The 27,635-nt window shown below is 55.1% G+C and overlaps 1 protein-coding gene across 50 annotated transcripts in view; it reads left to right on the forward strand.

The window, feature by feature from the left end:
* OBSCN (obscurin, cytoskeletal calmodulin and titin-interacting RhoGEF) overlaps positions 1-27,635 on the forward strand; it is a 165,411-nt gene that overhangs the window by 96,903 nt on the left and 40,873 nt on the right. For 33 of the 50 annotated variants that reach the window (XM_078357091.1, XM_078357093.1, XM_078357094.1 and 30 more), the window contains 17 exons: positions 335-598; positions 1,590-1,856; positions 2,121-2,387; positions 2,478-2,750; positions 3,298-3,570; positions 4,254-4,450; positions 4,639-4,714; positions 8,840-9,112; positions 10,008-10,274; positions 10,993-11,265; positions 11,796-12,071; positions 12,608-12,895; positions 13,032-13,310; positions 14,000-14,373; positions 16,484-17,354; positions 20,085-20,363; positions 27,350-27,428. In XM_078357091.1, coding sequence (XP_078213217.1) covers positions 335-598; positions 1,590-1,856; positions 2,121-2,387; positions 2,478-2,750; positions 3,298-3,570; positions 4,254-4,450; positions 4,639-4,714; positions 8,840-9,112; positions 10,008-10,274; positions 10,993-11,265; positions 11,796-12,071; positions 12,608-12,895; positions 13,032-13,310; positions 14,000-14,373; positions 16,484-17,354; positions 20,085-20,363; positions 27,350-27,428 — 4,876 coding nt within the window. The remainder of the gene's footprint in view (positions 1-334; positions 599-1,589; positions 1,857-2,120; positions 2,388-2,477; positions 2,751-3,297; positions 3,571-4,253; positions 4,451-4,638; positions 4,715-8,839; positions 9,113-10,007; positions 10,275-10,992; positions 11,266-11,795; positions 12,072-12,607; positions 12,896-13,031; positions 13,311-13,999; positions 14,374-16,483; positions 17,355-20,084; positions 20,364-27,349; positions 27,429-27,635) is intronic. The other 17 variants (XM_078357100.1, XM_078357101.1, XM_078357105.1 and 14 more) reach the window with 1 other exon arrangement.

Raw genomic sequence — 27,635 nt, forward strand, 5'->3', positions numbered from 1 at the left:
TGTTATCTTCTACCTCTATCTCTCCATGTGCCACTTTCTGTGTCTCAGTGTGGCATGGTCCTGTGGCAACCCATGGTTGTCTGTCCTCTAACCAGGTCCTCTGGGCATCTCCTGCCTCCCCATCTTGTCCAGGAGGTGTCCTCATGCCCATGGCCTTCTCCACGTGTGCTCTCTGTTCCTCCTGGTTCATTTGCTTCCTCCTGTGTGAACGTTCATTTGCTCCTTCACGTGTGGTCCTTTGGTAGTTTGTGTGGTTCCTTGTGGATGCCCATGTCCTGTCCACAGAGTTCTGCAGACAGTCTGATGATCTCAGTGACTGCTTGGTCCTTCCCAGCCCTGCCTGCCAGGTTCATAGAAGACGTGAGAAGCCAGGAGGCCAGAGAAGGGGCCACGGCCACGCTGTGGTGTGAGCTGAACAAGGCAGCCCCCGTGGAGTGGAGGAAGGGGTCTGAAACCCTCAGAGATGGGGACAGATACAGCCTGAGGCGGGACGGGACCAAGTGTGAGCTGCAGATTCATGGCCTGTCTGTGGCAGACACTGGGGAGTACTCATGTGTGTGCGGGCAGGAGAGGACGTCGGCCACGCTCACTGTCAAGGGTAATGACCTCACATGGCTGCGTGGACTGATGCCGGTGTGTGGCCTCCTCCGTGTGCAGTCACGGGCACCGCACACCTCCTTGTGGGTGCTTATTTCCTCTGCCTTCTGCGGTTTCCTCTGTCCCCTCTGCCCATGGGTCCCAGTATTATCTTGTGCCCTGGTGTCTGTACTGAGCTCCAGCCACATGACCTTGGGTACCAGTCATGGTGGTAGGGAAGGAATTCCTGCCTTGTTGCCTTCCCCCTGCCTCCCATCACCCCCTAATCAATCAGCTTTCTGCCAGCCTTCATTTGAGCCCTGCAGTGTCAGCCACAGGGTCTCATGTCCTCGGAGAGAGGCCTCTGGTGCCTAGCAAGGGGAGGCAGGACCTAGAGCCCTGGGCCCTGCATGCTGGCCCTGGTTCTGTGCCTTGTGGGGCAAACAGTCCCCACGGCACCTGAGGGCCTAAGGGCACCTGGTCCCTGCCGTGGAGTCTGGGGGCCACAGCCCCACTCTGCGATCTGAATATATATCTGCACCCTGGGGTTTGGATGCCCAGGGAGGGAAGACAGAATCTATAGCCCCAGGCCCTGGCGTCGGCCTGGGATCTGGGGGACTCAGCTCTGCCCTCGAGTCTGGGCCACAGGGCCTCACCCAGTAGCTCTCCAGCCAGCTCCCACCTGTATACCAGGGAGTACATACCCCTGCCCTGGGCCCTGGGGGCTGTGGCCCTGTGGAGGTTGCGGCTGGGGTCCTGGGTGAGAGGACAGTCTCCTAAGCCCTGGGCAGATCTAGTCCCGCCCTGCTTTCCCACCGCTCTGCCTCCTCACTCCCAAATCGCAGACCAGCGGTCCCCACTGCCATCTAGGCAGCACTGCCTGTGAAGCCAGGCCAGGGAGCTGTGGGGAGCTGTGAGAAGCCCAGGCCCTCATCTGCTGGCCTGGAGGGCGATACCTGGTGCAGATCTGGAGCTGACCCTGCCCCCTGCCCCCTGCCTCCTGCCCGCTGCAGCCCCGCAGCCCGTGTTCCAGGAGCCGCTGCAGAGTCTGCAGGCAGAGGAGGGCTCCAGAGCCAGCCTGCGGTGTGAGCTGTCTGAGCCCGGTGCTGCAGTGGTCTGGAGCAAGGGTGGCCTGGAGCTGCGGGCTGATGGGCGCCGGGAGCCACGGCTTCAGGGCTGCACGGCGGAGCTGGTGTTACGGGACCTGCTGCGTGAAGACACTGGCGAGTACACCTGCACCTGCGGCTCCCAGAGCACCAGTGCCACTCTCACCGTCACAGGTGGGCTCCCAGGCTGGCCTGGCCCAGGACCTAGAGCAGTTCCAGTGCTCTGGGCTGACCCTTGGGGCTGCCTCCCCACCTGGGGGTCCCAATTGAGGAGACGGCTTCACAGGGTGGGGGTCGGACCTGGCCCAAGGCCCTGCTCCTTCCAGTAGCTGCTCTGATGCAGTTCCCCTCCCCACCCTGCCCTGTATCACGCCCGCTGTGCGTTCCCTCTTATAGCCCTTCAGGGACCTGCCCTCATACCCTGTTCCTCCCCTGCAGCGGCACCTGTGCGGTTCCTCCAGGAGCTGCAGCCCCAGGAGGTGGACGAGGGAGACACGGCGCACCTGCGCTGCGAGCTGAGCCGGGCGGGTGCCAGCGTAGAGTGGCGCAAGGGCTCCCTGCAGCTCTTCCCTTGTGCCAAGTACCAGATGGTGCAGGACGGGGCCGCTGTGGAGTTGCTGGTACGCGGTGTGGAGCAGGAGGACACGGGTGACTACACGTGTGACACAGGCCACACGCAGAGCACAGCCAGCCTCTCCGTCCGTGGTGAGCTGCTCGCCAGCCCTGCCTCCCACAGCCCTTCACCCTTGGTCAGTGGCCAGGGGCACTAAGTGTGCCTTCCTGCATCTCCCCCAGTCCCCAGGCCCAAGTTCAAGACCCGACTGCAGAGCCTGGAGCAGCAGACGGGTGCTATGGCCCGGCTGTGCTGTCAGCTGAGCGATGCAGAGCCAGGGGCCACGGTACAATGGCTCAAGGAGGGCGTGGAGCTGCATGCGGGCCCCAAGTATGAGATGAGGAGCCAGGGGGCCATGCGGGAGCTGCTGATCCACCAACTGGAGGCTAAGGACACGGGCGAGTATGCCTGTGTGACAGGTGGCCAGAAAACCACTGCCTCCCTCAGGGTCACAGGTGAGACTTGGGGCCTCCCAGAGGAGAGGGTGAGCTGCTCCCTGCCATCCACCCCTCATGGTGGCCCTCTGGGTGCACCTGCGCCCTGCTCTCACGCTGTCTTCCTCCTCACCCCTGCACATCCCGGTGTCCCTGTCAGGGCTCTCTGGGAAACAGGCTGTATCCCCTCAAGCCCACCCGTGGCCGGCGTGTGGGTGCCCTGCTGACTGCTCCTGTTTCTCCTGTAAGCCTTGTCTCCCTGCTGCGCTAGCAAGGGTGGGGCTGCAGTATGCGAGTGGACGGGCTCCCACAACCCCTTCCCAAGGATTCCTCAGACACAACTGCCTCTTGGCCTACACCCCTGGCCCAGATTCTGTCCCTGAAGAGCAGTCATGGTGGGATCTGTGCTTGTGAGCACATCAGGGGATGGAAACCATGTGGGACAGATGGGCCGTGGCAGAGGAGTGTGAGGATGCCCAGGAAGGCTTCCTGGAGAAGGGGGCGTGGGAGCTTGGCCTGGGCTCTTTTACTTGGCTGGTAAAGGGGACCCTCTCGCCTCACCCCTCAGAGCCTGAGGTGACCATTGTGCGGGGGCTGGTTGACGCAGAGGTGCCGGCCGACGAGGATGTTGAGTTCAGCTGCGAGGTGTCCCGGGCTGGAGCCACAGATGTGCAGTGGTGCCTGCAGGGCCTGCCACTGCAAAACAACGAGGTGACAGAGGTGGCCGTGCGGGATGGCCGCATCCACACCCTGCGGCTGAAGGGCGTGATGCCTGAGGACGTAGGCACTGTCTCCTTCCACGTAGGCAGCCACGCTTCCTCCGCCCAGCTCACTATCAGAGGTAGCTGCAGGCGGGCCCCACCAGTGACTACACTGGGGATGGAGACAGACAGCATAGGTCCCTGCCTTTGAAGCCTGGGGGCCTGGCAGGGAGGTGGACCTGTGAGCTGGCACTTCAGGATGGCCCTAGGATGTCAGGGGAGAGTGGGCTAAGTCAGGCTGGTGGGGTAGGTGGTTGTGGGCTTTCCATGGGTTGGCACAATGTTGGAGTTTGGGTCTTGGCCCTCATGGGGGCCACTGCAAACCATAGCCCACTCTCAGCCATCAGTCCTCTGCACCATCTCCTCCAGTTCTCACCCGGGTCCCATTTATCCACCTGTCATCCATCCTTTCATCCATGCATTTATCCACCCACCCATCCATCCACCCATTCACTGTCCGTCCTTCATCCCTCCACTCCATCGATCCATCCATAGTCCATCTATTTATCCATTGATCAGCCATCCATCCATCCACCCATTATCCATCCGTTCATTCCTCCATTTATCCATCCACCCATTCACCGTCCGTCAGAGCAGACTCTGCCTGCAGCTGGAGTGGGGAGCTGAGAACAGGCCCCCATGTGCTTATCTTTGTGCATTTTGGGAGGGTGCCCAGGGATGGACCCCCAGGACGATGAGACTCTGCTGATTGAGGGGGTACCTCAGATGCTGAGGCTGACAGCCATGCCTCCCCCATGTCCAGCTCCTGAGGTGACCATCCTGGAGCCCCTGCAGGATGTGCAACTCAGCGAGGGCCAGGATGCCAGCTTCCAGTGCCGGCTATCCAGAGCCTCAGGCCAGGAAGCCCGCTGGGCTCTAGGAGGCGTGCCCCTGCAGGCCAATGAGATGAATGACATCGCTGTGGAGCAGGGCACGCTCCACCTGCTCACCCTGCACAAGGTGCGGCCCCCGGGACCCACGTGTACCAGGATGGGGATGCTTCCCACTCCATTTGGGAAGCTCTTCCACCAGGGGGGTGTGCTGGGGAGGTGATGAGCCCCTGTCATTGAGGTCTGGCAAAATGGCTGGGCTCCTCCTGGTTAGAATGGGGCTCCCAGGATCAGGCATGTTTCTTTCTGGTTCTTCAGGTGACCCTTGAGGATGCTGGAACTGTCAGCTTCCATGTGGGCACATGTAGCTCCGAGGCCCAGCTGAAAGTCACAGGTGGGCAGCCCCCTTCCATACCGGTCACTCTGCCTGCGGATGCCCAGCTTCCTGGGCACCAGATTATCCTTCCCATTGGCGCTGTCCGCGGGTGGGGGACAGAAATCTAAGACTTCCAAAAATGATCTTGTCTTGGGGCTGGCAATGTTCCGACTCCTGGCCACTGAAACCATGGACCAGAGAGGTCACTGGGGTTAGGCTGGTGAAGATGGTCTTGAGAAATTCCAGGGCGTGTGGGGGGTCCCTCTCCGGGATTAATGCCACTTGCGGGAGGGAGATGGGGGGCCCAGCTGCCACAGGCTTGGGCCCTAAGGTAAGGCAGGCCTTCCTGACTTCCACCCTCCTGCTGCCTCCTCCGATGATACGGATGCACGCACACGCCAGCACTTTCATGTTTGCACACATCTGCCTGCCTCAGGCTCGAAGGCGCAGGTGCAAAAGCGGGCCTGTGACAAGCGTACAGGTTTGGGCAAGCATGCAAAGGGTTTTAGGAAGTTTCCACTTGGGTTATATATACCTTGCCCCCAGAGCTGGTCATCCCTGAGAGCTTGTCCTTGAGTGCTCTTCCCCGACTGTCCTACCCCTAGGCCTCAATCAGGTCCCATCTGTGTACTCATCATCCATCTATTCATTCATTCATTTATCCATTCACCTATCCACCTTCCATCCATCTGCTATGTGTTTTCAGTCCGTCATCTACCCATTCATCTATCACCCATCCTTTTACCATCTGTCCATCAATCCATTCGCAATCCATCCATGCATCCATTCACCTACCATCCGTCCATTCACCATCCCTCATCCGTCCACCATTTACTATTCATCTGTCCATCCTGCTGTTCATCTGTTGATCCATCTGTATCCATCCATCCACACATCCATCCGCTATTCATCCATAATCTATCCCTCTATCCATCTACTACCCATTCACCCATCCTTCCATTCATCTACCATCCACCCATCCACGCATTTGCTCACCTGTCTACCCTTCATTACCCTTCCCCTTCCATTCATGTATTCATCATTCACTCATCCACCATCTATCCACCATCCATCATACATTCACAATCCACCTGCTATCCATTCACTCACAGTGGAACATACCCTCTAAGCTCCTAACCAAGTCCTGAGCCTCTCAATGGGCTGGATGCAGTGTGCCCTCAGGGAGGCCCCAGTCCGTTGGGGGAGTTGGACATGGAGATGGTGTGTCCTTCATCCTAGGTGTCACGTTCCACTCCCAAGTTGTTAAAAGGAGACAGATGCGCTCAGTTCTGTGGCCTGTGGCTTTGGTAAAGGTTCCAGATGCCAACGCCCTCCAGTTGAGTGATAAAGATGGGGAGTTTGCCAGGTGTCCTGAGCAGGGGCAGGATAGCAGGGGCCTGGTGTGGTCGTTGCAGTGGGCAACCGAATGGAGCTGCATGGAGCTGGGCTGTGCTTTGGCCCCTGTCTCAGTGAGGTGCTCTCAGCCTGGGTGAGCTGGCTTACATACAGACACCTGGCTGTGACCCTGTGGTAAGGGCCTGGGCACAGGTGTGTAAATGGGTGCCCATCCCAGGTAGGTTATGTGGTGGAAGAGCTGGGAAATTGCTGGAGACACGAATGGAAAGCTGGTGGAGCAAGATGAGGAGGTGGCCAGATGTGCATTTGGGGAAGACAGTGAGGGCAGACTGGGAGCTGGTGCTGGTCAGTGGTGCACACAAGGAAGAGCATGGAGAGGCTTCCAGTGGAAGGCCTGCTTGGGAGGGCACAGGGGCTGATCTGCCTGGTATGGTCCTGATGAGTGGCTGGTATCTCTGGAATTGCTCCCCACTCATGCTCCCTCAGTCCGTGGGATGGAAGTATCTGGACTTTGCCAACTGCCATTTCTCTCTCTTTGTGAGGAGGCTCACAGGATGGCCTCGGGAAATTTTTCAGGGGCAAGCAAGGATGGAGGGCGGCAGGTGGTGGAATAAGCCTTTGGTTCTGTCTTCCTCTCTTGCCTGTGGTGTGCGGGGTTCAGCTGTGTGGGCACAGTAGCCCGGGCACGTTCTCCTCTCTGCCGAGAGCACCCTGAGTTTCCGTCTGAGAGGTAGATGGGATGGAGGAGGAGAGTGAGGAAGGCACAGGGCAGGCAGTGACCACACATGTCTGGACAGCCCCTTGAGCTTGGGCCCTGCTGTGTGACCAGGAAGGGAGCAGTTGCCACTCAACATTAGGGCCCTGGAATTCTGGACTGAAGGGACCTTGGAGGACATCTGGACAAACTGCCCTCTTAGGATGGGAGAAGTGTCTGCTTCCACACCCCTGGGGACAGGGAGCTCATTTCTGAGGCGAACTCCCATCCTCTCACAGTAGCAGGCCCTGTGGCTGCTCCTTCCCAACCCACACTGGGTCAGACAAGGCACCAAATGCCAGAAAGAACCCCAGCTATGGGGCTTAGAGCTTGTGCTTCTGAGAAGGGCACGCGTGCCTGTCGTCAGCCTCCTGTGGGTGAGACCAGGCATGTTCTGAAGGGGTGTGTGGGGTGTGGGTCTGTGAGCTTGGGCTGAGCTACTCTCCACAGGCTCACTGTGGGTGGCCTCTGTGTCTCCCTCTGTGATCAGGGTGGGCCAGCTGGCCGGGTTGGGGTTCCAGACCCTAACCCTAGGTCACCCTCCTGGCCAGGTGGTACCCACTCTGGCAGACCCCAGGGTGGCCCTGTACCAGCTGCTAGCCCCAGGCTATTCTAGCAAGTCCCACTTTTGGCAAGGGTGAGAGGGTGAGCTATGATGTGATCACAGCTCAGTGTAGCCTCAGCCTCCTGGGCTCAAGCCGTCCTCCCACCTCAGCGTCACGAGGAGCTGGGATTACAGGCACAGGATGCCTCCACAGGGTCTTACCCTGTTGCCCAGGCTGGTCTTGAACTCCTGGGCTCAAACAGTCCTCCTACCTTGACCTCCCAAAGTACTGGGATTATAGGTGTGAGCCACTGTGCCGGGCCAGTTCCCACTTCTGACACCAATTCTAGAGAACAACACACCCACTGTTTTTCTCCTGTTACTCTCGCAGCACAGAACACTCTGTGACCAGATGTCTGGGGCCACACATCAAGTGATTCTCTAGCAACAGCAACTGGCTGTCTACAATTCAGTTTAATTCTGATACTTTTTTTTTTTTTTTTGAGACGGAGTTTCACTCTTGTTACCCAGGCTGGAGTGCAATGGTGTGATCTCGGCTCACTGCAACCTCCGCCTCCTGGGTTCAGACAATTCTCCTGCCTCAGCCTCCTGAGTAGCTGGGATTACAGGAATGTGCCACCATGCCCAGCTAATTTTTTGTATATTTAGTAGAGACGGGGTTTCACCATGTTGACCAGGATGGTCTCGATCTCTTGACCTCGTGATCCACCTGCCTCGGCCTCCCAAAGTGCTGGGATTACAGGCTTGAGCCACCGCGCCCAGCCCCAATTCTGATGCTTTCTACTTGGAGTTAGAGTCAGAGTTCACAGATTAAGGGCTCTGTCCCACAAGACTGCCCCCACTCAGATGCCAGTGGGAAGTCCCCGGCCACCCACATTTTTGACGGAACAGTTGTGAAATGGGGTTCCCACTGCCCCTCCTTGAGTTTGATTAACTTGCTAAGACAGCTCCCAGAATTCATAGAAACACTTGTACTGAGCAACTATTATAAAGGATACAGCTCAGGAACAGCCGTGTAGAAAATATTCAAAGGGCAAAGACCTTCTGTGTCCCCCGTGGGTGTGCCATGCTCCCAACGCTCCACGCCTTCACCGACCTGGGAACTCACCAAATCCCATTCAGGAGTTTTCATAGAGCATCATCTCTGACCCCCTCTCCGCATCCTAGAGGTGGGACAGTGGGAAACTTCTAACCCACTAAACACTTGGCCTTTCTAGAGGCCCATTCTGATGCTGTCCAGGACCCCTACCTGAGCCACCTCATTAGCATAAGCTCAGGTGTAGTCACAGGAGCACATCGTGAACACTCAGGGACTTCTGAGGGCTTTAGGGCCTCTGTGCCAGGAACCAAGGACAGAGACCCAATCTATTCCTGTGCCATACCCCCACACCAGTGAACCCTGAAGTGGCCCAGTCCTGTGGACTCCAGGGTGCCCTAGCCTGGCCCTCCTTCTTATCCTCTTGTGCAGAGGCAGCACCGTGCCTGGTACGTGGCTTGCAGAATGTGGATGTCTTCGCTGGGGAGGTGGCCACGTTCTCCTGTGAGGTGTCTCACGCGGGTGGGCCGGAGGCCCGCTGGTGGCTGGATGGGACCCTGCTGCAGGATGGCCCCCAGAGCGCCATTGCTGTGTGTGAAGGGACTTTTCACTCCCTGACACTCTCAGGCCTGGGGGTGGCCGATTCCGGCACCATCACCTTCCGCGCAGGGCCCCTGGTCTCCATGGCCAAGTTGTTGATCAAAGGTATTGGCCAGTGGGAACCCCCGCCATGCTGGCACTTTTGTGTGCTTCCTGCAGTGTCCTGGGATCAGGGATTCGCCCCCAGGGCCACAGGCTGGGCACCACTGCATGCTCTCTGCCTGCAGCGGCACAAGTGGGCATGCAGGATGGGTGAGAAGCCTGGGTTTAGGGAATGGTGTAGCTGGACACCAGTCTGTGCCCTGCGGGCCACCACCTTGCTGGCTGTACGTGCCCAGCCATGAAACCCAGTCCCTTGTGGAGGCAAGAGCAGCCCCTGCACAGCCTGCCCCTGCTCGCACCTGCTTCCCCTGCTGTGAGCTCAGGCTGGGTTTTTGCCCTTCTGGGAAAGAGCAGGCCATACAGGAGCCCCTCCCAGTGACTCACATGGTGCCTTTGCCCCTGTACACCCTCATAGAAAATGTGGAAGGTTCACTGGGGTCCCAGGGGCAAACAGCCATTTGTGGAGTAGGATTTGGACAGGTGGAGATGGGACGGAGACCCCAAGAGAGATGGCAGAAGGAGTGAGCTGGGCTGGGGCTCTGGCTCCTGAGCCAGGGTCAGAGGGCATTTGGAGAGGGGGACTTTAGGGGCTGTGTGTCCCTTGGGGTAGTGTACCCAGGGCCAGAGGGAGGTAGGGTCAAAAGGGATCAGGAGGGGCCCACCTGGAAAGAGAGCAAGGCTGACAGTGCTATCTGCCATGGGTGGGGGTGAGGCGTGTATGCAGTGGATGGGTGGGCCCCCTTCCCTGGGCCACGTGCCTGGCAGTCACCGCCCAGCCATTGCCTGCCACAGCTCTGCGCTTGCTGCCACTGAAGCTGCTAACGCTGACGGCAGAGGGTGGGGAGGCTGTGGAGGCTCAGCCGTGGGGCTGACGTGTGTCTGGCATGTTGGCCGACAGATCCTGTGGTGGAGGTGGTCAGTGCCATGCAGGACTTGGCCGTGGAGGAGGGCGGTTCGGCCGAGCTCCTCTGCCAGTACTCACGGCCTGTGCAGGCCACGTGGAAGATGGACGAGCGGGAGGTGCGCGCAGATGGGCGCCGTGTCATCATAGAGCAGGACTGGAACGTGGCCAGGCTGACCTTCAGGCCAGCCCTGCCCTGTGACAGTGGCATCTATTCTTGTGAGGCTGCGGGCACCCGCGTAGTGGCCCTGCTGCAAGTGCAAGGTGAGGCCGCCTGGGGGCAGCCCCGGCCTGGGGTAGCTTTGCCACAGCTTGGGCTGCGCAGTGATAGTGGAACGGCAGGCAGCGTTGGTAGCGCTGGGACATAGGTGGCTTGGACAGGTGGCAACAGGCCCTGGAGGTGGCAAGCTCACTGCACCAGGAACTAAGCTGTGGGTAGGCAGGGTGTGCACAGCTGCTGGGCTTGTGGCTTCCATGAGGAGTGTGTGGCCAAATTTGAGACTCCTAGGTGTGAACCCACAGGAGAATTAGGGAGGGGGAGCGGAGGGCCGTGGACTCGGGAGGTCTCTGGTTGCTGTGAGTCTGAGCAAGGCATCCCAGTGGCCAGGCAGTAGATCTGCTAGCTCTGTTTGGGGCGTGGAGAAAGGGCTGTTCCCAGACCTTGAAGCTGCGGCAGGGCCCTGGTGGGTAAAGCCCAGCTCGAGCCTCATGTCTGCGTTTGAGCCTGGCTGTGTGGTTGGCGAGTTTCTAGTCTCGTAAACACCTGTGAGGTTTCTCACCTGCGAGGTCAGGATCCCAGTGCCAAAGTGAGCAGGGCATGGCATGGAGGTGGTCAGTGCCATGCCCTGGATGCTGAGTGCTCCCCTCTACGTAGCCTCTGGGGAGGGGCATTTTATTTGGTTTTTTGTAGTTTTCAGGGCTCTCCCTGGGGATGTGGGGACCCTGGAAGTGCAGACTGGTCTGAGACTCCCTCTCCCCTCAGCCAAGAACACGGTGGTGCAGGGGCTGGAGAATGTGGAGGCACTGGAGGGCGGCGAGGCGCTGTTTGAGTGCCGGCTGTCCCAGCCCGAGGTGGCCGCCCACACCTGGCTGCTGGATGACGAACCTGTACGCACCTCGGAGAATGCTGAGGTGGTCTACTTCGAGAACGGCCTGCGCCACCTGCTGCTTCTCAAAAACTTGCGGCCCCAGGACAGCTGCCGGGTGACCTTCCTGGCTGGGGACATGGTGACCTCTGCGTTCCTCACGGTCCGAGGTGACTGCACTGTGCCTGTGCGGGGCAGGCGGGATCCCTCCCACTAGAGGCTGCGGAGGGGCGTCAGGGACGGAGGCCCTGGGGCTGCGGGGAGGGCGGGAGAAGGGAGTGACATGAGGGGCGGGGGTCACCAGGCGCTGGCTCCTTCCACCTGAGGCCCGGAGCCACCTGCTCCTCAGTGGGTAGGAGCCCCGGGCCCGGGGCCCAGGAGGGGTGGCACGGTGCGTGTGTCCTGTGCCGAGACCGGAGGCGCCCCGGAGCTGGGAGGGGATGTGTTGGTCTCTGGGACCCACGGGAGGCTGGGTTGAAGGCAGGCAGGACGGGGCAGGGCTGCAGGCCAAGCAGGGGTGTCCCCGTGGGAGGCTGGGCTGCCCTTGCCAGAGGGGGGCTCGTGGGGCCACAGGTAGGGAGCCTCTGTCTCCCGGACCCCTCCCACCCATGCAGGTGTGATGAAGCAGGGGTCTGAAGCCCAGGCACCGGCCCCCTGCTCAGGCCCTCGCCCTCACACCCCTTCTCCTGCATGGCTGCAGGCTGGCGCCTGGAGATCCTGGAGCCCCTGAAGGATGCGGCAGTCCTGGCTGGCGCACAGGCCCGCTTCACCTGCACACTCAGTGAGGCGGTGCCAGTGGGAGAGGCGTCCTGGTACATCAACGGCACGGCGGTGCAGCCAGACGATGCCGACTGGACGGTCACCGCCGATGGCAGTCACCACGCCCTGCTGCTGCGTGACGCCCAGCCCCACCACGCCGGGGAGGTCACCTTCGCTTGCCGCGATGCGGTGGCCTCTGCGCGGCTCACTGTGCAGGGTGAGTGGTGGGCGAGCTCCCTGCTCCCTCCCTGGTCGGTCTGGGGGAGTCCCAGGCTGGGTTCTGCAGCATCTGTCCACTCCTCACCCTCCGGTTGGCTGCCTGCCGATAAGGGTCTGACCGTGGGAGTTTGGGAGGCTGCCCTTGGCCGGGCATAACCATGCATGAGCCGACTGCCCTGTGGGTTCCTGAGGCCAAGGTCCCCTCATCCATCCTGCCCCATCTCCTCACCTCCCCCCACCCCCAGTTCACATCTAAGTCCATCTCTGGGCAGACCATATATAGGAGGGGCTCTGGCCCCAGAGACTGCTCTGGGCACAGTCTCCATGTGATATGCAGGTGTGCTGCCACGGGGCCTGGGCAGCAGCCCGCACTCCCTGAGACAGGTGGGCCACTGGCACAGCAGCACGGAGCCTCAAGGTGCAGCCACCTGCAGGCAGTGCAGAGCCCAATGGCCTCCAGAGGGGCTGTCCAGAGGCTTTGGGTTGGGGCCTGCACTCTGGAGCCGCCCCCTGACTGGTCCCTCTTTCCCCCAGGCCTCCCTGAGCCCCCAGAGGATGCTGAGGTGGTGGCTCGCAGTACCCACGCTGTGACACTGTCTTGGGCGGCCCCCGCGAGTGATGGAGGCGGTGGTCTCTGTGGCTACCGTGTGGAGGTGAAGGAGGGTGCCACAGGCCAGTGGCGGCTTTGCCACGATCTGGTGCCTGGACCCGAGTGTGTGGTGGATGGCCTGGCCCCCGGGGAGACCTACCGCTTCCGTGTGGCAGCCGTAGGCCCTGCGGGCGCTGGGGAGCCAGTGCACCTGCCCCAGACTGTGCAGCTTGGTGAGTTCCTGATCTGGGACCTGGGGAGTGCCTCCACAAGCTGGAGGAGGGAGGGAGGCTTCAGGGTGGGGCCTGCACTCTGGGTGCATCTTTGCTGATGGGGCCTGTCCTCCTCCATGGACACTGTTCCCAGCAGAGCCACCAAAGCCTGTGCCTCCCCAGCCCTCAGCTCTTGAGAGCCGGCAGGTGGCAGCTGGTGAGGATGTCTGTCTGGAGCTTGAGGTGGCCACTGAGGCTTGCGAGGTCGTCTGGCACAAAGGGACGGAGCGCATCCAACCCAGCGGGCGCTTCGAGGTGGTCTCCCAGGGGCGGCGACAGATGCTGGTGATCAGGGGCTTCACGGCAGAAGACGAGGGCGAGTACCACTGTGGTCTGGCCCAGGGCTCCGCCTGCCCCAAGGCTGCCATCTTCCAGGGTGCGTCGGCCCTGTCCTCCCAGTTCCAGGGTGGGGAGCGCTGGGTGGGGGTGCAGCTTGCCCGCCTGCTCACAGGCTGTCTCAGGGAAGGGCTGAGGGTCCTCTTGAGGACCCCGCCACATGGGAGAGACCAAGGCTCAGTAGGGAGATGCGGCACACCCCACGTGCAGAGCCTTGACGGCTGAGGACAGCCTGCCTGTCCCTGAGCAGGTCCTGGCTGCTGCAACGCTTGCTTCTCCTAGTCTGGTCCCTTCAAGCTTCTGGGCCCCTGGATACAAACATCCCCTGTATTCTGAACTCCCTGCAACTCCCAGTGCTCCAAGCCACCCCACACTCTGAGCCTGAGCCCCACTGCCTGGCAGCCAGCACTCCCATGAGTCTAGGCGCTCTGTCCCAGAAGCAGGGTCAGAAGGGCTCAAATCAGCCCAATTTGCCTTTGCAGAGTCCTTTTCTGTCCCGGCATCACATGTCCTGTGCAGGGAGATAGACTGAGGCCCCACTCCAAGTGGGAGAGCCGAGGCTCAGGGGCTCTGAGACTTGCAAAGATTGTGCCATCTCAAGTAGCCAGGGCCAGGCAGGGAGAGAGGCCTAGCAAGGCCACAGCCCAGCCACATACTGATTAGCAGCCAAGGTGGGTCTGGGGTGTTAGCTGTGTCCTAGCCCACTGACCTGTCTCCTGCCTTCCTCAGTGGCACTGAGCCCAGCCTCTGTGGACGAGGCCCCCCCGCAGCCCAGCCTGCCCCCTGAGGCAGCTCAGGAGGGTGACCTGCACCTGCTGTGGGAGGCCCTGGCTCGAAAACGTCGTATGAGCCGTGAGCCCACGCTGGACTCCATCAGCGAGCTGCCTGAGGAGGATGGCCGCTCGCAGCGCCTGCCACAGGAGGCAGAGGAGGTGGCACCTGACTTCTCCGAAGGCTACTCCACGGCCGATGAGCTGGCACGCACCGGAGAGGCTGACCTCTCACACACCAGCTCTGATGATGAGTCCCGGGCAGGCACCCCTTCCCTGGTCACCTACCTCAAGAAGGCTGGGAGGCCAGGAACGTCACCACTGGTCAGCAAGGTGAGCACCCAACTTGGCCTGCAAGGAGTGGTCTGAGACCTTCGCCATCCTTCCATCCCTCCATCCCTCCATCCATCCATGCATGCACTATTGATCCATCCACCCTTCGTCCACCCATATATGCATCTATTCATCTATCATTTTTTCTTCTATTCATCTACTCATCTACCATTCATCCATCCATCCATGCATCCATTCATCCATCTTTACTTCCTTCCTTCCATGTACCCATTCATGCATCTCTCTGTCCACCATCCATCCATCCATTCATTCATTCATTCATGCATCTGACCACCATCCATCCATTCATTCATGCATCCGTCCACCATCCATCCATCCATTCATGTGTCCGTTCACCATCCATCCATCAATCCATTCATTCATGCTCCGTCCACCATCCATCCATCCATCCATTCATCCATCTATCCATCCATCCATCCATTCATGCATCCATCTTTCCATCCTTTCCTCCTGCCATCCATCCATTCATACATCTGTTCTTCTTTCCTTTCATCTGTTTATTCGTCATCCATCTACCATCCATCCATTCATCCATCCTTCCTCCACCCGTCCACCACCAATCCATTCATGCTTCTGTCTTTCCTTCCTTTCATCTATTCGTCATCCATCCATCCACCCACCATTCATCCACTTATCTCTGCATCCATCCATCCATCCTTCCTTCCACCCATCCACTATTCATTCATCTGTGCATCCATCCATCCATTCATGCATTCATCTTTCCATCCTTCCATCCTTCTACCATCCATCCATCCATTCATCCGCCACCAATCCATTCATGCTTGTGTCTTTTCTTCCTTTCATCTGTTCATCCATCCACCCTTCCATCCACCCATACATGAGCCATCCATCAATGCATGCATTTATTCTCTTCTGTTCATCAACCATCCATCCTTCAATCCATGCATCTATTTTTCCTTCCATTTATCCATTTGTTTCCATTCTTCCTTTTATTCATTCATACATTCATTCTTTTTTCCTTTCATCCACCCATCTATTTATGTGTCCATCTTCCTTTACTTTGTTTTTTTTCCATATTCGACACCAACTTGAACCAGACCTTTACTTTCATCTATTCATTCACCTGCCATCTGTTCATCCGTATGTTCATCTTTCTTTCCTTTCTTCCATCTATCCATCCACCATCTATCCGTCCATGCACACATTCTTCCTTCCATCTAGCCATCCATCCACTCATCTGCCATCTATGTACTCATCCATCCATCATCTATTCATCGTCCTACCGTCTATCCATTCATCATCTATCCATCATCCTTCCATCTGTCCATCCATGCATGTGCCCATTCATCATCCATCGACCGTCCTTCCATTTGTCCATCCATGTATGCGTCCATCCATCCTTCCTTCTTTTCATCTATTCATCCATCGTTCTCTCTGACTTGCATCTATCTACCCATTGTCCATTTGTGTATCCACCCAGCATACTTCCATCCATCCATCCATCCATCTGCTATCCATGCGCCACTCCTGTGCCTGTTCACCTGTTTGATTAATCTGTCAGCCTGTTTACCCACCCATACAACCATACAGCTCCATTCATCTGCTGTTTATTATCCATCCACTCTTCGTCCATGATCTATTCCTGTACTTGTTTATCTGCCAGCCTGTTCACCCACTCACCCACTCATACCACTGTCCGTCTAACCGTTCACTCACCCGCCAGCCACCTACCCACCCACCCATGCATGCACCTGTTCTCCCATTCAACCCTCCATTCATCGGTGTGTCTCTCCATCTGCCCTGCACCCACCCAGCCATATACCCACCTGAGTGGTAAAACTTTTGCCTGAAGAGTTGGAACTGACTTCTTCATGGTGATCTTCGCAACCCCGTTCATCCCCGTCTGGGTGACTGTATAAAGCAAATTCCAGGAAGTGGGTTTGCCTTTTGGGAGGTGCCGTCGGACATCTAGGTCAGTTGAAGCTAGTGTGGGTCCAGTTGGTAGGAGGAAAAAGGGCATACTGGAGCGAGGCCTGGAGCTGTCCCCGCCATGCATCCCGCGCTATTCCTGCCCTGTTTCTGGCCTCAGTTTCCCTATCTCACATGACATCAGGCTCTGTGCCCACAGGTCGGGGCCCCAGCAGCCCCCTCTGTGAAGCCACAGGAACAGCAGGAGCCGCTGGCTGCTGTGCGCCCACCACTGGGAGACCTGAGCACCACAGACCTGTGTGATCCGTCAATGGACAAGGCAGCTGTGAGGATACAGGCCGCATTTAAGGGCTACAAGGTTCGGAAAGAGATGAAGCAGCAGGAAGGGCCGGTGTTCTCCCACACATTTGGGGACTCTGAGGCACAGGTGGGGGATGCCCTGCGGCTGGAGTGTGTCGTGGCCAGCAAGACAGATGTGCGAGCCCGCTGGCTGAAGGATGGCGTGGAGCTGACTGATGGGCGGCACCATCACATTGACCAGCTTGGGGATGGCACCTGCTCTCTGCTGATTCCTGGCCTAGGCCGTGCTGATGCTGGCCGCTACACCTGCCAGGTGAGCAACAAGTTTGGCCAGGTAGCTCACAGTGCCTGCGTGGTGGTCAGTGGGACAGAGAGTGAGGCCGAGAGCTCCTCTGGGGGTGAGCTGGACGATACCTTCCGCCGGGCTGCGCGGCGGCTGCACCGGCTCTTCCGCACCAAGAGCCCAGCCGAGGTTTCAGATGAGGAGCTCTTCCTGAGTGCGGACGAGGGCCCTGCAGAGCCAGAGGAGCCTGCAGACTGGCAGACGTACCACGAAGACGAGCATTTCATCTGCATACGTTTTGAGGCACTCACCGAGGCCCGCCAGGCGGTAACCCGCTTCCAGGAGATGTTTGCCACGCTGGGCATCGGAGTGGAGATCAACCTTGTGGAGCAGGGGCCCCGGAGGGTGGAGATGCACATCAGCAAAGAGGCCCCTGCACCTGGGGTGCCTCCAGAGCCATTGCCCAGTCTGCTGACTTCTGATGCCGGTGAGTCTGCATGAGCCTCGGTCTGGGGTCCAGAGCCAGGGTGGAGAAGCAGGGGGAGGCAGGGGAGAAGGAGCCAGGCTAGTTGTGGCCAGAGTCAGCTGCAAGCTCAAGGGGTTACCTGTGCCCACCATTGGGCTCTTTGCAGGTGCAGCCCACTGGGGTGTGAACAGCTCTGACTCTGAGGTTAAATAGAGGTTAACACCTATTTGAACAGCCGTGTGCTGTGTTTGAACCCCAGCCCTGTCTCTCACTAGCCGTGTGCTGTATTTGAACCCCAGCCCTGTCTCTCACTAGCTGTGTGCTGTATTTGAACCCCAGCCCTGTCTCTCACTAGCTGTGTGCTCTGTTTGAACTCCAGCCCTGTCTCTCACTAGCTGTGTGCTCTGATTGAACCCCAGCCCTGTCTCTCACTAGCCATGTGCTCTGTTTGAACCCCAGCCCTGTCTCTCACTAGCCGTGTGCTGTATTTGAACCCCAGCCCTGTCTCTCACTAGCCGTGTGCTGTATTTGACCAGCCCTGTCTCTCACTAGCCGTGTGCTGTATTTGAACCCCAGCCCTGTCTCTCACTAGCCGTGTGCTGTATTTGAACCCCAGCCCTGTCTCTCACTAGCCGTGTGCTGTATTTGAACCCCAGCCCTGTCTCTCACTAGCTGTGTGCTGTATTTGAACCCCAGCCCTGTCTCTCACTAGCCGTGTGCTCTGTTTGAACTCCAGCCCTGTCTCTCACTAGCTGTGTGCTCTGATTGAACCCCAGCCCTGTCTCTCACTAGCCATGTGCTCTGTTTGAACTCCAGCCCTGTCTCTCACTAGCTGTGTGCTCTGATTGAACCCCAGCCCTGTCTCTCACTAGCCATGTGCTCTGTTTGAACCCCAGCCCTGTCTCTCACTAGCCGTGTGCTGTATTTGAACCCCAGCCCTGTCTCTCACTAGCCGTGTGCTCTGTTTGAACTCCAGCCCTGTCTCTCACTAGCTGTGTGCTCTGATTGAACCCCAGCCCTGTCTCTCACTAGCCATGTGCTCTGTTTGAACCCCAGCCCTGTCTCTCACTAGCCGTGTGCTGTATTTGAACCCCAGCCCTGTCTCTCACTAGCCGTGTGCTGTATTTGAACCCCAGCCCTGTCTCTAACTAGCCGTGTGCTCTGTTTGAACTCCAGCCCTGTCTCTCACTAGCCGTGTGCTGTATTTGAACCCCAGCACTGTCTCTCACTAGCTGTGTGCTGTATTTGAACCCCAGCCCTGTCTCTCACTAGCTGTGTGCTCTGATTGAACCCCAGCCCTGTCTCTCACTAGCCGTGTGCTCTGTTTGAACCCCAGCCCTGTCTCTCACTAGCCGTGTGCTGTATTTGAACCCCAGCCCTGTCTCTCACTAGCTGTGTGCTGTATTTGAACCCCAGCCCTGTCTCTCACTAGCTGTGTGCTCTGTTTGAACCCCAGCCCTGTCTCTCACTAGCCATGTGCTGTATTTGAACCCTAGCACTGTCTCTCACTAGCTGTGTGCTGTATTTGAACCCCAGCACTGTCTCTCACTAGCTGTGTGCTGTATTTGAACCCCAGCCCTGTCTCTCACTAGCCGTGTGCTGTATTTGAACCCCAGCCCTGTCTCTCACTAGCTGTGTGCTGTATTTGAACCCCAGCCCTGTCTCTCACCGGCCGTGTGCTCTGTTTGAACCCCAGCCCTGTCTCTCACTAGCTGTGTGCTGTATTTGAACCCCAGCCCTGTCTCTCACTAGCTGTGTGCTGTATTTGAACCCCAGCCCTGTCTCTCACTAGCCGTGTGCTGTATTTGAACCCCAGCCCTGTCTCTCACTAGCTGTGTGCTGTATTTGAACTCCAGCCCTGTCTCTCACTAGCTGTGTGCTTCGGGAGAAGCTGCTTACCGTCTCTGTATCTCAGCTTTCACATGTGTGAAATGACGTGAAATCCAGTTGTTTCTTGGTGTACATAGAGATGGATTTCAGAACCCTCCTGTGTACCCAAATCCACACACACTCAAGTCCCCAAATGAGCCCTGCAGAACCTGTGCACCTGAAAAGTCAGCCCTCCCTATACAGATTTTTGCATCCCGCAAGTGCTCTGTTTTTTGATCCACGTTTGGTTGAAAGAAATCTATACGTAAGTGGACCCAGGCAGTTCAAGTGCCTGGCGTTCAAAGGTCGTGTGTACTCACTCTCTAGAATTTTGTTTTTTAAATGAGACTGAAACGTAACCTGTATAAAATGCTGCATTCCTCCTGGTCCAGTCTGCATGCCGTTTCCCATTCAAGCATCTAGGAGTCATTGCAAAGCCATCTCCCTGTTCACTCGTATCTCTCTAGGAATGTTCCAGGGTGTGATGAATGACCCGCAGTGTTATTTCTGGAAACTTCTCTCCAAGTTTGAGCCTTTCCCTGGCTTTGAATCCCTCCCCTGCTCCTGCTGGACTTACAGACCACACAGTCTTTACCTTTGCTTTAGCTCCCTCTTCCTCCCTCTTTCCAGCCCCTTCTCCCTTTTGCCTCAAAGTAACTTGGGAAGCAAGCTGGCAAACAGAATTCTCAGAGAACAAGGAAGAGACAGGCTTAGCAGGCAAAGACACCATCCTGTGTAGCTGTCAGGGTCTTCGAGTGCTCCCCTGTGAATGACTGCTCTGTATGTCGCGTGTGTCAAGCCGTTCGTCTGGTGGTGACTTGCTTGTATGTGGCTGCTGGACATGATCGTTGTTCCCGGGGCTAACTCAGCCATCTTTCCCAGCCCCGCTGTTCCTGACCGAGTTGCAGAACCAAGAAGTGCAGGATGGGTATCCTGTGAGCTTTGACTGCGTGGTGACAGGTCAGCCCATGCCCAGTGTGCGCTGGTTCAAGGATGGGAAGTTGTTGGAGGAGAATGATCGCTACATGATTAATGAAGACCAACAGGGTGGCCATCAGCTCATCATCACAGCCGTGGTGCCAGCAGACATGGGCGTCTACCGCTGCCTAGCTGAGAACAGCATGGGGGTCTCCTCCACCAAGGCCGAGCTCCGTGTGGACTGTGAGTACTGCTGTCTGATTTGGTGCCTCCAGGCTGCTGGCGTAGGGGCTCCTGAGTTCAGCTTGAGGATGGTTGAGAGAGCATTCGTCTCAGGCCAGGCAGGATTTGGGGCTGATTCAGTGTCTTGTGGCTGCTGGAAAGCTCTCTGGGAGCTCAGGCCAAGACAGTGCCCCGTCTGCAGCCCCTTGGGGTAGGGGGTTGAGGGATCTCATCTCTGTGAGAGGCATCCTGGCTGGGACAGAGGCCCAGGATGGTGTGGAAGTGAGTGGGTCAAGAAGGGTGAGTCCAGCCTACCCCCGGGTCCCTTTTGAAGGCTGTGAGATGGCTCGATCAGGAAGCCTCTCAGGAGAAGCTTGGGGCGTGGCGGATGGTTCTGGCACTGCGGAGTTGTGAGAAGCATTTAGCCGACCTTTGTCCTCAGTTCCTTATGCATAGCTTCTAAATCCCCTGGGATTTCCTGGGGGATAGGAGCATGTTTTGTTCTAATAAGGTGACTCTTGGTGGCCCCCAGGTAGCTTCAGGATGAGGGCTGCTTCCCAGAAAGATTAAGCCTTTATTAGAAGCCCCAAACTTTCAGCCCTACCTCCATTCTCTGGGGAGGGTGGAGACGCTGGAGACTAAGGAATCTATCATGCCTGTGTGCTGCAGCCTCCACACCAACCCATAAACTAAGAGGTTTGGGTAGCTTTCAGGTTGGAGAACACATGGAGGTGCCAGGACAGTGGTGCCAAGTGCCGCTCTGCTCCCTCACACCTTGCCCTTGTATGTCTTTTCCCTGAGGCTGTTCCTGAGTTGCATCCTTCATAGTAAAGCACTTTTCTGAGTTCTGCAAGCCATTGTGGCAGATTATCAAACACAAGGAGGAGGTTTGTGGGAACCTCCAATCCGTAGCCATTCGGTCAGACGTGTGGGTGGCAGTGTGAGACTTAAACTGGCATCGACGGTGGGGACAGACAGCCTTGTGAGACCGATCCGGTTAATGTTTGGGGTGTGTGCTAACTTTGGGCAGTTCGTGTCAGAACTGAATGGATGTGTTGTACGTCCAGCTGCCTCAGACACGTTGTGAGTAAAGGCAGCTTAGGCACAGAGAGGAAATGCGAGAAGAAAATAAGCACATGAAAGACGAGCAACGTCATCAGCCCTTAGGGGTATTCAGGTTAACACCCTGGTGAGCTCTCACTGCACACCTACCAGAATGGCTAAAATTAAAAATGGGGATAGCACCAAATGCAAGTGAGGAGACGGAGAAACTGGGTCACTCATACATTGCTGGTGGGAAAGTAAAATGGGCCAGCCACTCTGAAAACAGTGTGGCAGCCTCTTACAAAACTAGCCATGTGCTCACCATATAACCCAGCAATTTCTTTTTTTTTTTTTTTTTTTTGGCGTTTATACCAGAGAAGTGAAAAGATTTCATTCAAACTAAAACCTGCACTCAAATGTTCATGGGACTTACATTCCCAACAGAGCCAAGTGCCGTAACACCCCAAATGTCCTTCAGTGGGTGAGTGGTTAAACCATTCACTTACGTACATCTATTCCACGGAATGCTACCAATCAGCCATGAAAAGGAACTATTGATGAATAATAACTACAATAAAATTGCATCTTATTACATGAAATTAGATATATAAACATACACTCAATTATGTTCTCTTAAAACTTTTGAAATCTCGACAAAAGCACTGGGTTCCATCAGTGTCCGTGTCCTGGTTGCAATGCTGTAGTATAGGTGGGCGGGAGGCTGACATTGCGAAAGGTGGATGGAGAATAAAAGGGATCTCTGCATCATTTTGTAGAACCGTGTGTGAATTTACAACTATTCCAAAAGAAAAAGAAAAAAATTGTTAAAGACAAGTCAATGATCTTATATAAGAAAAGGACTTACCATAGTTCCATCTCGGAGCGCTTCATTCTGCTGCGTAGATCTAGATTTCCCTCTGATACCATTTTCCTTCTCCCTGAGGGCGTCCTTTACCATTTCTTGTATTGTGGGTATGCTGAAATTCCTTCAGATTTGCTGTGTCAGAAAATGTCTTTGCTTCCGTTTTGTTTCTGAAAGACGTTTTTCCTAGGACGGTTTTTTTCTTTCCATGTTTTAAAGATGGTGGTCTGCTGTTTCTAGCTTGCATTCTTTCCAGGGAGAATCAGGATGTCATCCTTACACTGATTCTCTCTGTACATAACTTGTGTTTGTATAAGGACTTAAAACTTTTTACGTATTTGCACACCATAACATCGCTAACTTGACAGTGTACAATTCTGTGGGTTTTAGTGACGTTGTGCGACCATCACTTCTGTCTAATATGTTCTGGAATATCTGATTCCAGAGCATTTTCATCATGCCTGAAAAGAAAGCATTAGCACTTACTCCCAGTTCTCCCATTCCCCCAGCCCCTGGAAATAACTGATCTACTTTCTGTCCCTATGGGTCATCCTATTCTGGACATTTCCTATGAGTAGAAGCCTACAATACATGGCCATTTGTGCCTGCCTTCCTTCCCTGAGCATCCTGTTTACAAGGTCCATCCGTGTAGTGGCGGGTACCATTATCGTATACGTTTTTATGGCTGAAAAGTATTCCATGGCATGTGGAGCATTTATGCATTTATTGGGTGGCATTTATCTGTCGGTTGTTTTGGCTTTAGGAACAGTGCTGCAGTGAACATTTGTGTAGTTTGTGTATGAGTGTTTGTGTGAGCATGTTTTTACGTCTCTCTCGTGTACACCTAGGAGTGGGATTGCTTGGTCATGTGGCAACTTGGCTGAACTCCTAGAGGGACTACCAGCCTTCCCACAGTAGCCACGTCATTTTACAGTCCCATCAGCAACGTACAAGCGTCTCAGCTTCTCCACATCCTCGGCGGGACTTGCTATAGTTCACCTTTTGTATTATGGCCGTCCTAACGGACGTGAAGTGCTGTCTCATTGCAGATTTGCTTCATTTCCCTAATGACTGACTGATGGTACCGAACGAGTTTTCATATGCTTTTTGGCCATTTCTATGTCTCTGGAGAAATGTCTGTTCAAATCCTTTGGACATGGTAAGATTGGGTAATTTGTCTTTTATTTTGGAGCTGTAGGAGTTCTTCATATATTCTTGATACTAGAGTCTTACCAGATAAAGGGTTTTCAAATATTTTCTCATTCCGTGGGTGTCTTTTTCCTTTCGTGAGAGTGTTCCTTGAGGCACAAAAGTTTTAATTATTATTAGATATATATTTCGAGATAAGATCTTCCCCCGTCGCCCAGGCTAAAGTGCAATGGCATGATCCTATTTCACTGCAGGCTTGAACTCCTGGGCTCGAGTGGTCCCCCTGCCTCACCCTCCCGAGTAGCTGGGACCAGAGGTGTATGCCATTATGCCCAGCTAATTTTTAAATGTTTCTGGTAGAGGCAGGGCCTCGCTGTGTTTCCCAGGCTGGAGGGCAGTGGCATGATCACAGCTCACTGTAACCTCAAACTCCTGGGCTCCAGTGAAAGGCTTTACAGTTTGATGAAGTACAATTTGTCTGCTTGTTCTTTGGTTGCTGGTGCTTTTCTCTTGCCTAATCTAAGGTTATAAAGAGTTGTGCCTGTGCTTATAGTAATTCATATATGTAGGTCTTTGAACCATTTTGAGTTTTTTTTAATATACAATATGAGATAAGGACTTAAGTTTGTTCTTTTCATGTGGATTCCCAGTTGTCTCGGCACCATTTGTTGAAATGACGATTTCCCCCATTGAATTGTCTTGGAATTCTTGTCAAAATTTGATTTTCCATAAATGTGTGGGTTTATGGACTCTAAGTTCTGTCTCATTGAACTAAATGTCTGTCACTAGGCCAGCACCACAGCGTCCTGATGACAGTGGCTCTGCAGTGGCTTTTGAAATTGGGAGGGTAAGTCCTCCAAACTCCTTTCTTGTGATTGATTTGCCTGTTCTGGGTACCTTGCATTTTCATATGAAGTTTAGGATCAGCTTATCACTTTCTTCACAAAACTTCTCTAGGTATTTTTGAAGGTTTTTAAAAACAGCTAGTTCTGGCTGGGTGCGGTGGCTCACGCCTGTAATCCCAGCACTTTGGGAGGCCGAGGCGGGTGGATCACGAGGTCAAGAGATTGAGACCATCCTGGTCAACATGGTGAAACCCCGTCTCTACTAAAAATACAAAAATTAGCTGGGCATGGTGGTGTGTGCCTGTAATCCCAGGTACTCAGGAGGCTGAGGCAGGAGAATTGCCTGAACACAGGAGGCGGAGGTTGTGGTGAGCCGAGATCGCGTCATTGCACTCCAGCCTGGGTAACAAGAGTGAAACTCCGTCTCAAAAAAAAAAAAATGGAAAACAAAAACCAACAGCTAGTTCTGAGTGATTTGATGACTGTTCTCTGGTTTCTTTTCTTCATGTTTGTTGAGGCTGGACTTCGCAGACCCTCTTAGAACTGCGGGTTTAGAGTTTTCAAGTTTGGAATTTCTGTGGCCATTACTGCTTCAAATATTCTTAAATTACATGTATATTAAGCCATATTATTATCGCTTCAAATATTCTTTTCTTCCATTTCTAACAGCAAATGCTATTAATTCATTCCTTTGCAACTGAATATATTCTTCACTTACGTTCTTCAATTACAAGTATATTAAGTCACGTGGAGTGTACACAGCTTGCCAATATACTAATACTCTTTTCACTTTTAACAATTACTGTGTCTTTCATTTTTCCTGGTTTTTATTCATGTCTTTTTGTCCACTATCTTTTCTTCTGCAATATCTATCCTGTAAATTTCATTCACTGTATTTTTTGTCTCTATAAGTTCTACTCGAGTCTTTTAAAAATATATTCTACATCTCTACCTAACGTTTTGAATGCAGAGAATGCACTTCTGATACCTGTTTTCATGTCTCCTGTGCCAGTTCCGACATCTGCATCGGTTCTGGGTTGGTTTCTGTGGATTATTTTCTGCCTCATGGTAATGTTTTCCGGTCTCTTGGCATGTCTGCTGATTGTTAATTGAGTGTCTGACGTTGTAAGCTCTACTCTGTTGGGATATTTTGCGTTTCCACAGATCTTCTTGACCTTTGTTGTGGGATATGGTGAAGAAACTTGAATGGGATTTCGTTGTTGGGGCCTGGCTTTTGTGATTTCTCTGGTTGCTCCCGAGCAGTGCTCAGTCTAGGGCTAATTGCCACACAGTACCGAGGCAAGAACTTTCCCAAGTACTCAGTGCCCTCTGACTTAGGAATCTTTCCAGTCTGACTGGTGGAACCAGGAGCTCTTCCTGGTACTGTTTCCCCTAATCATTTCAGGTGGGTCTTTCCTCACCTGCAAATGCTAATCAGTATTCTGCTGAGTCCTTGAGGCAGGTCCTTTCTCTGTACAACTTCCTTTGCCCCAGTACTTTGTCTGTGAACTCTAGCTGCCTTAGTCTTTCAGGTCTCCGAGCTCCATCTTCTCAACTCGAGGAGTCTGCTTCTGCCTCAGTTTCTCTTCCCTGGTCCTCCAGGAAATGGGGGCAAGCATAGGGCTCACCTTTGTTTCCTGTCTTTAAGAAATCACTGCCCTGGCCAGGTGCGCAGTGGCTGGTGACTGTAATCCCAGCATTTTGGGAGGTTGAGGCAGGAGGATCACTTGAGCCTCGGAGTTCAAGACTGGCCTGGGAAACCCAGTGAGACCTTGTGTCTACCAAAAAATTACAAAAAATTAGCCAGGCACGGTGGTGTACATCTGTAGTCCCGGCTGCTCGGAAAGCTGAGTCAAGAGGATCGCTTGAGCCTGGGAGGTGCAGGTTGCAGTGAGCTCTGATTGTACCACTGCACTCAGCCTGGGTGACAGAGTGAGACGCTGTCTCAAAAAAAAGAAAAGAAGAGAAGAGACATAGAATATATTTTATTTTAGTCTTTTGTATCTCTCAAGATTTTTCAGTTTTTTTTCATAAGTTATTGAGGTACAGGTGGTATTTGGTTACATGAGTAAGTTCTTCAGTGGTGATTTGTGAGAGTTTGGTGCCCCGTCACCCGACCTGTGTACACTGCACCGTTCTCATCATCCTTTGTCTCTTGCCTCCCTCCCTCCCCCTCTTCCCCCGCAAGTCTCTAAAGTCCACTGCATCTTTTTTTTTTTTTTTTTGAGACGGAGTTTCGCTTTTGTTACCCAGGCTGGAGTGCAATGGCGCGATCTCGGCTCACCGCAACCTCCGCCTCCTGTGTTCAGGCAATTCTCCTGCCTCAGCCTCCTGAGTAGCTGGGATTACAGGCACACGCCACCATGCCCAGCTAATTTTTTGTATTTTTAGTAGAGACGGGGGTTTCACCATGTTGACCGGGATGGTCTCGATCTCTTGACCTCATGATCCACCCGCCTCGGCCTCCCAAAGTGCTGGGATTACAGGCGTGAGCCACTGTGTCTCTTTTATTATAAGTTCTGGGATGCATGTGCAGAACATGCAGGTTTGTGACATAGGTATGCACGTGCCGTGGTGGTTTGCTGCACCTATCAACCCGTCACCTACATTAGGTATTTCTCCTAATGCTCTCCCTCCTCTTGCCCCCCACCCCCGACAGGCCCCGGTGTGTGACATTCCCCTCCCTGTGTCCATGTGTTCTCATTGTTCAACTCCCACTTATGAGTGAGGACATGTGGCGTTTGGTTTTCTCTTCCTGTGTTAGTTTGCTGAGAATGGTTTGAGGCCTGTATCTCTTCATCCCCTGTTCCCTAGTAGGATGGAACTGGAAGGTTCTGAGGCCTCTGGATCATCCAGTATTGAGTTTGAGTGTCAAAGAGGCTTGTAGTGGTTAGAGGCCTTGAGGAATGGGGCTGGTGACAGCCCAGGGTGGAGAGGCAGCAATGCCTCTGCCCCGCCCCTGTGACTTCCTAGCTCCCAAGTCTAAGTGGCTCCCAGGCAGGGCTGTGTAGTCAGGACCTCTGAGGGCTGATGCCATCCTGGTGCAGGAGCTCGTGCTGCAGAAGGTGGGGTGGCAGGCGTTGCTCTAGCTCCTTTTCCTTCCCCAGTGACAAGCACAGACTACGAAACTGCAGCAGATGCCACAGAGACCTCGTCCTACTTCAGTGCCCAAGGCTACCTGTCCAGGTAGGGGCCGCAGAGGTGGGCTGTGCCCCAGACTGACCTTGCAGGGCCTCTCAGGGAGTGACGGTGCTGGGTGAGGGCCGGGCTTGGGCTGACAGCATGCCCTCTGGGAGCCTTCCTGCATGCCCCGGTGGTCTCTGTCCGCTGAGTCAGCAAACGGGCTGCCAATGTCGTCCATGCCCGAGCCCCTCAGCACCCCTCACGCCGTGC

This window comes from Callithrix jacchus, chromosome 19 (genome assembly GCF_049354715.1).
Source record: "Callithrix jacchus isolate 240 chromosome 19, calJac240_pri, whole genome shotgun sequence".
NCBI classification, from domain to species: domain Eukaryota; kingdom Metazoa; phylum Chordata; class Mammalia; order Primates; family Cebidae; genus Callithrix; species Callithrix jacchus.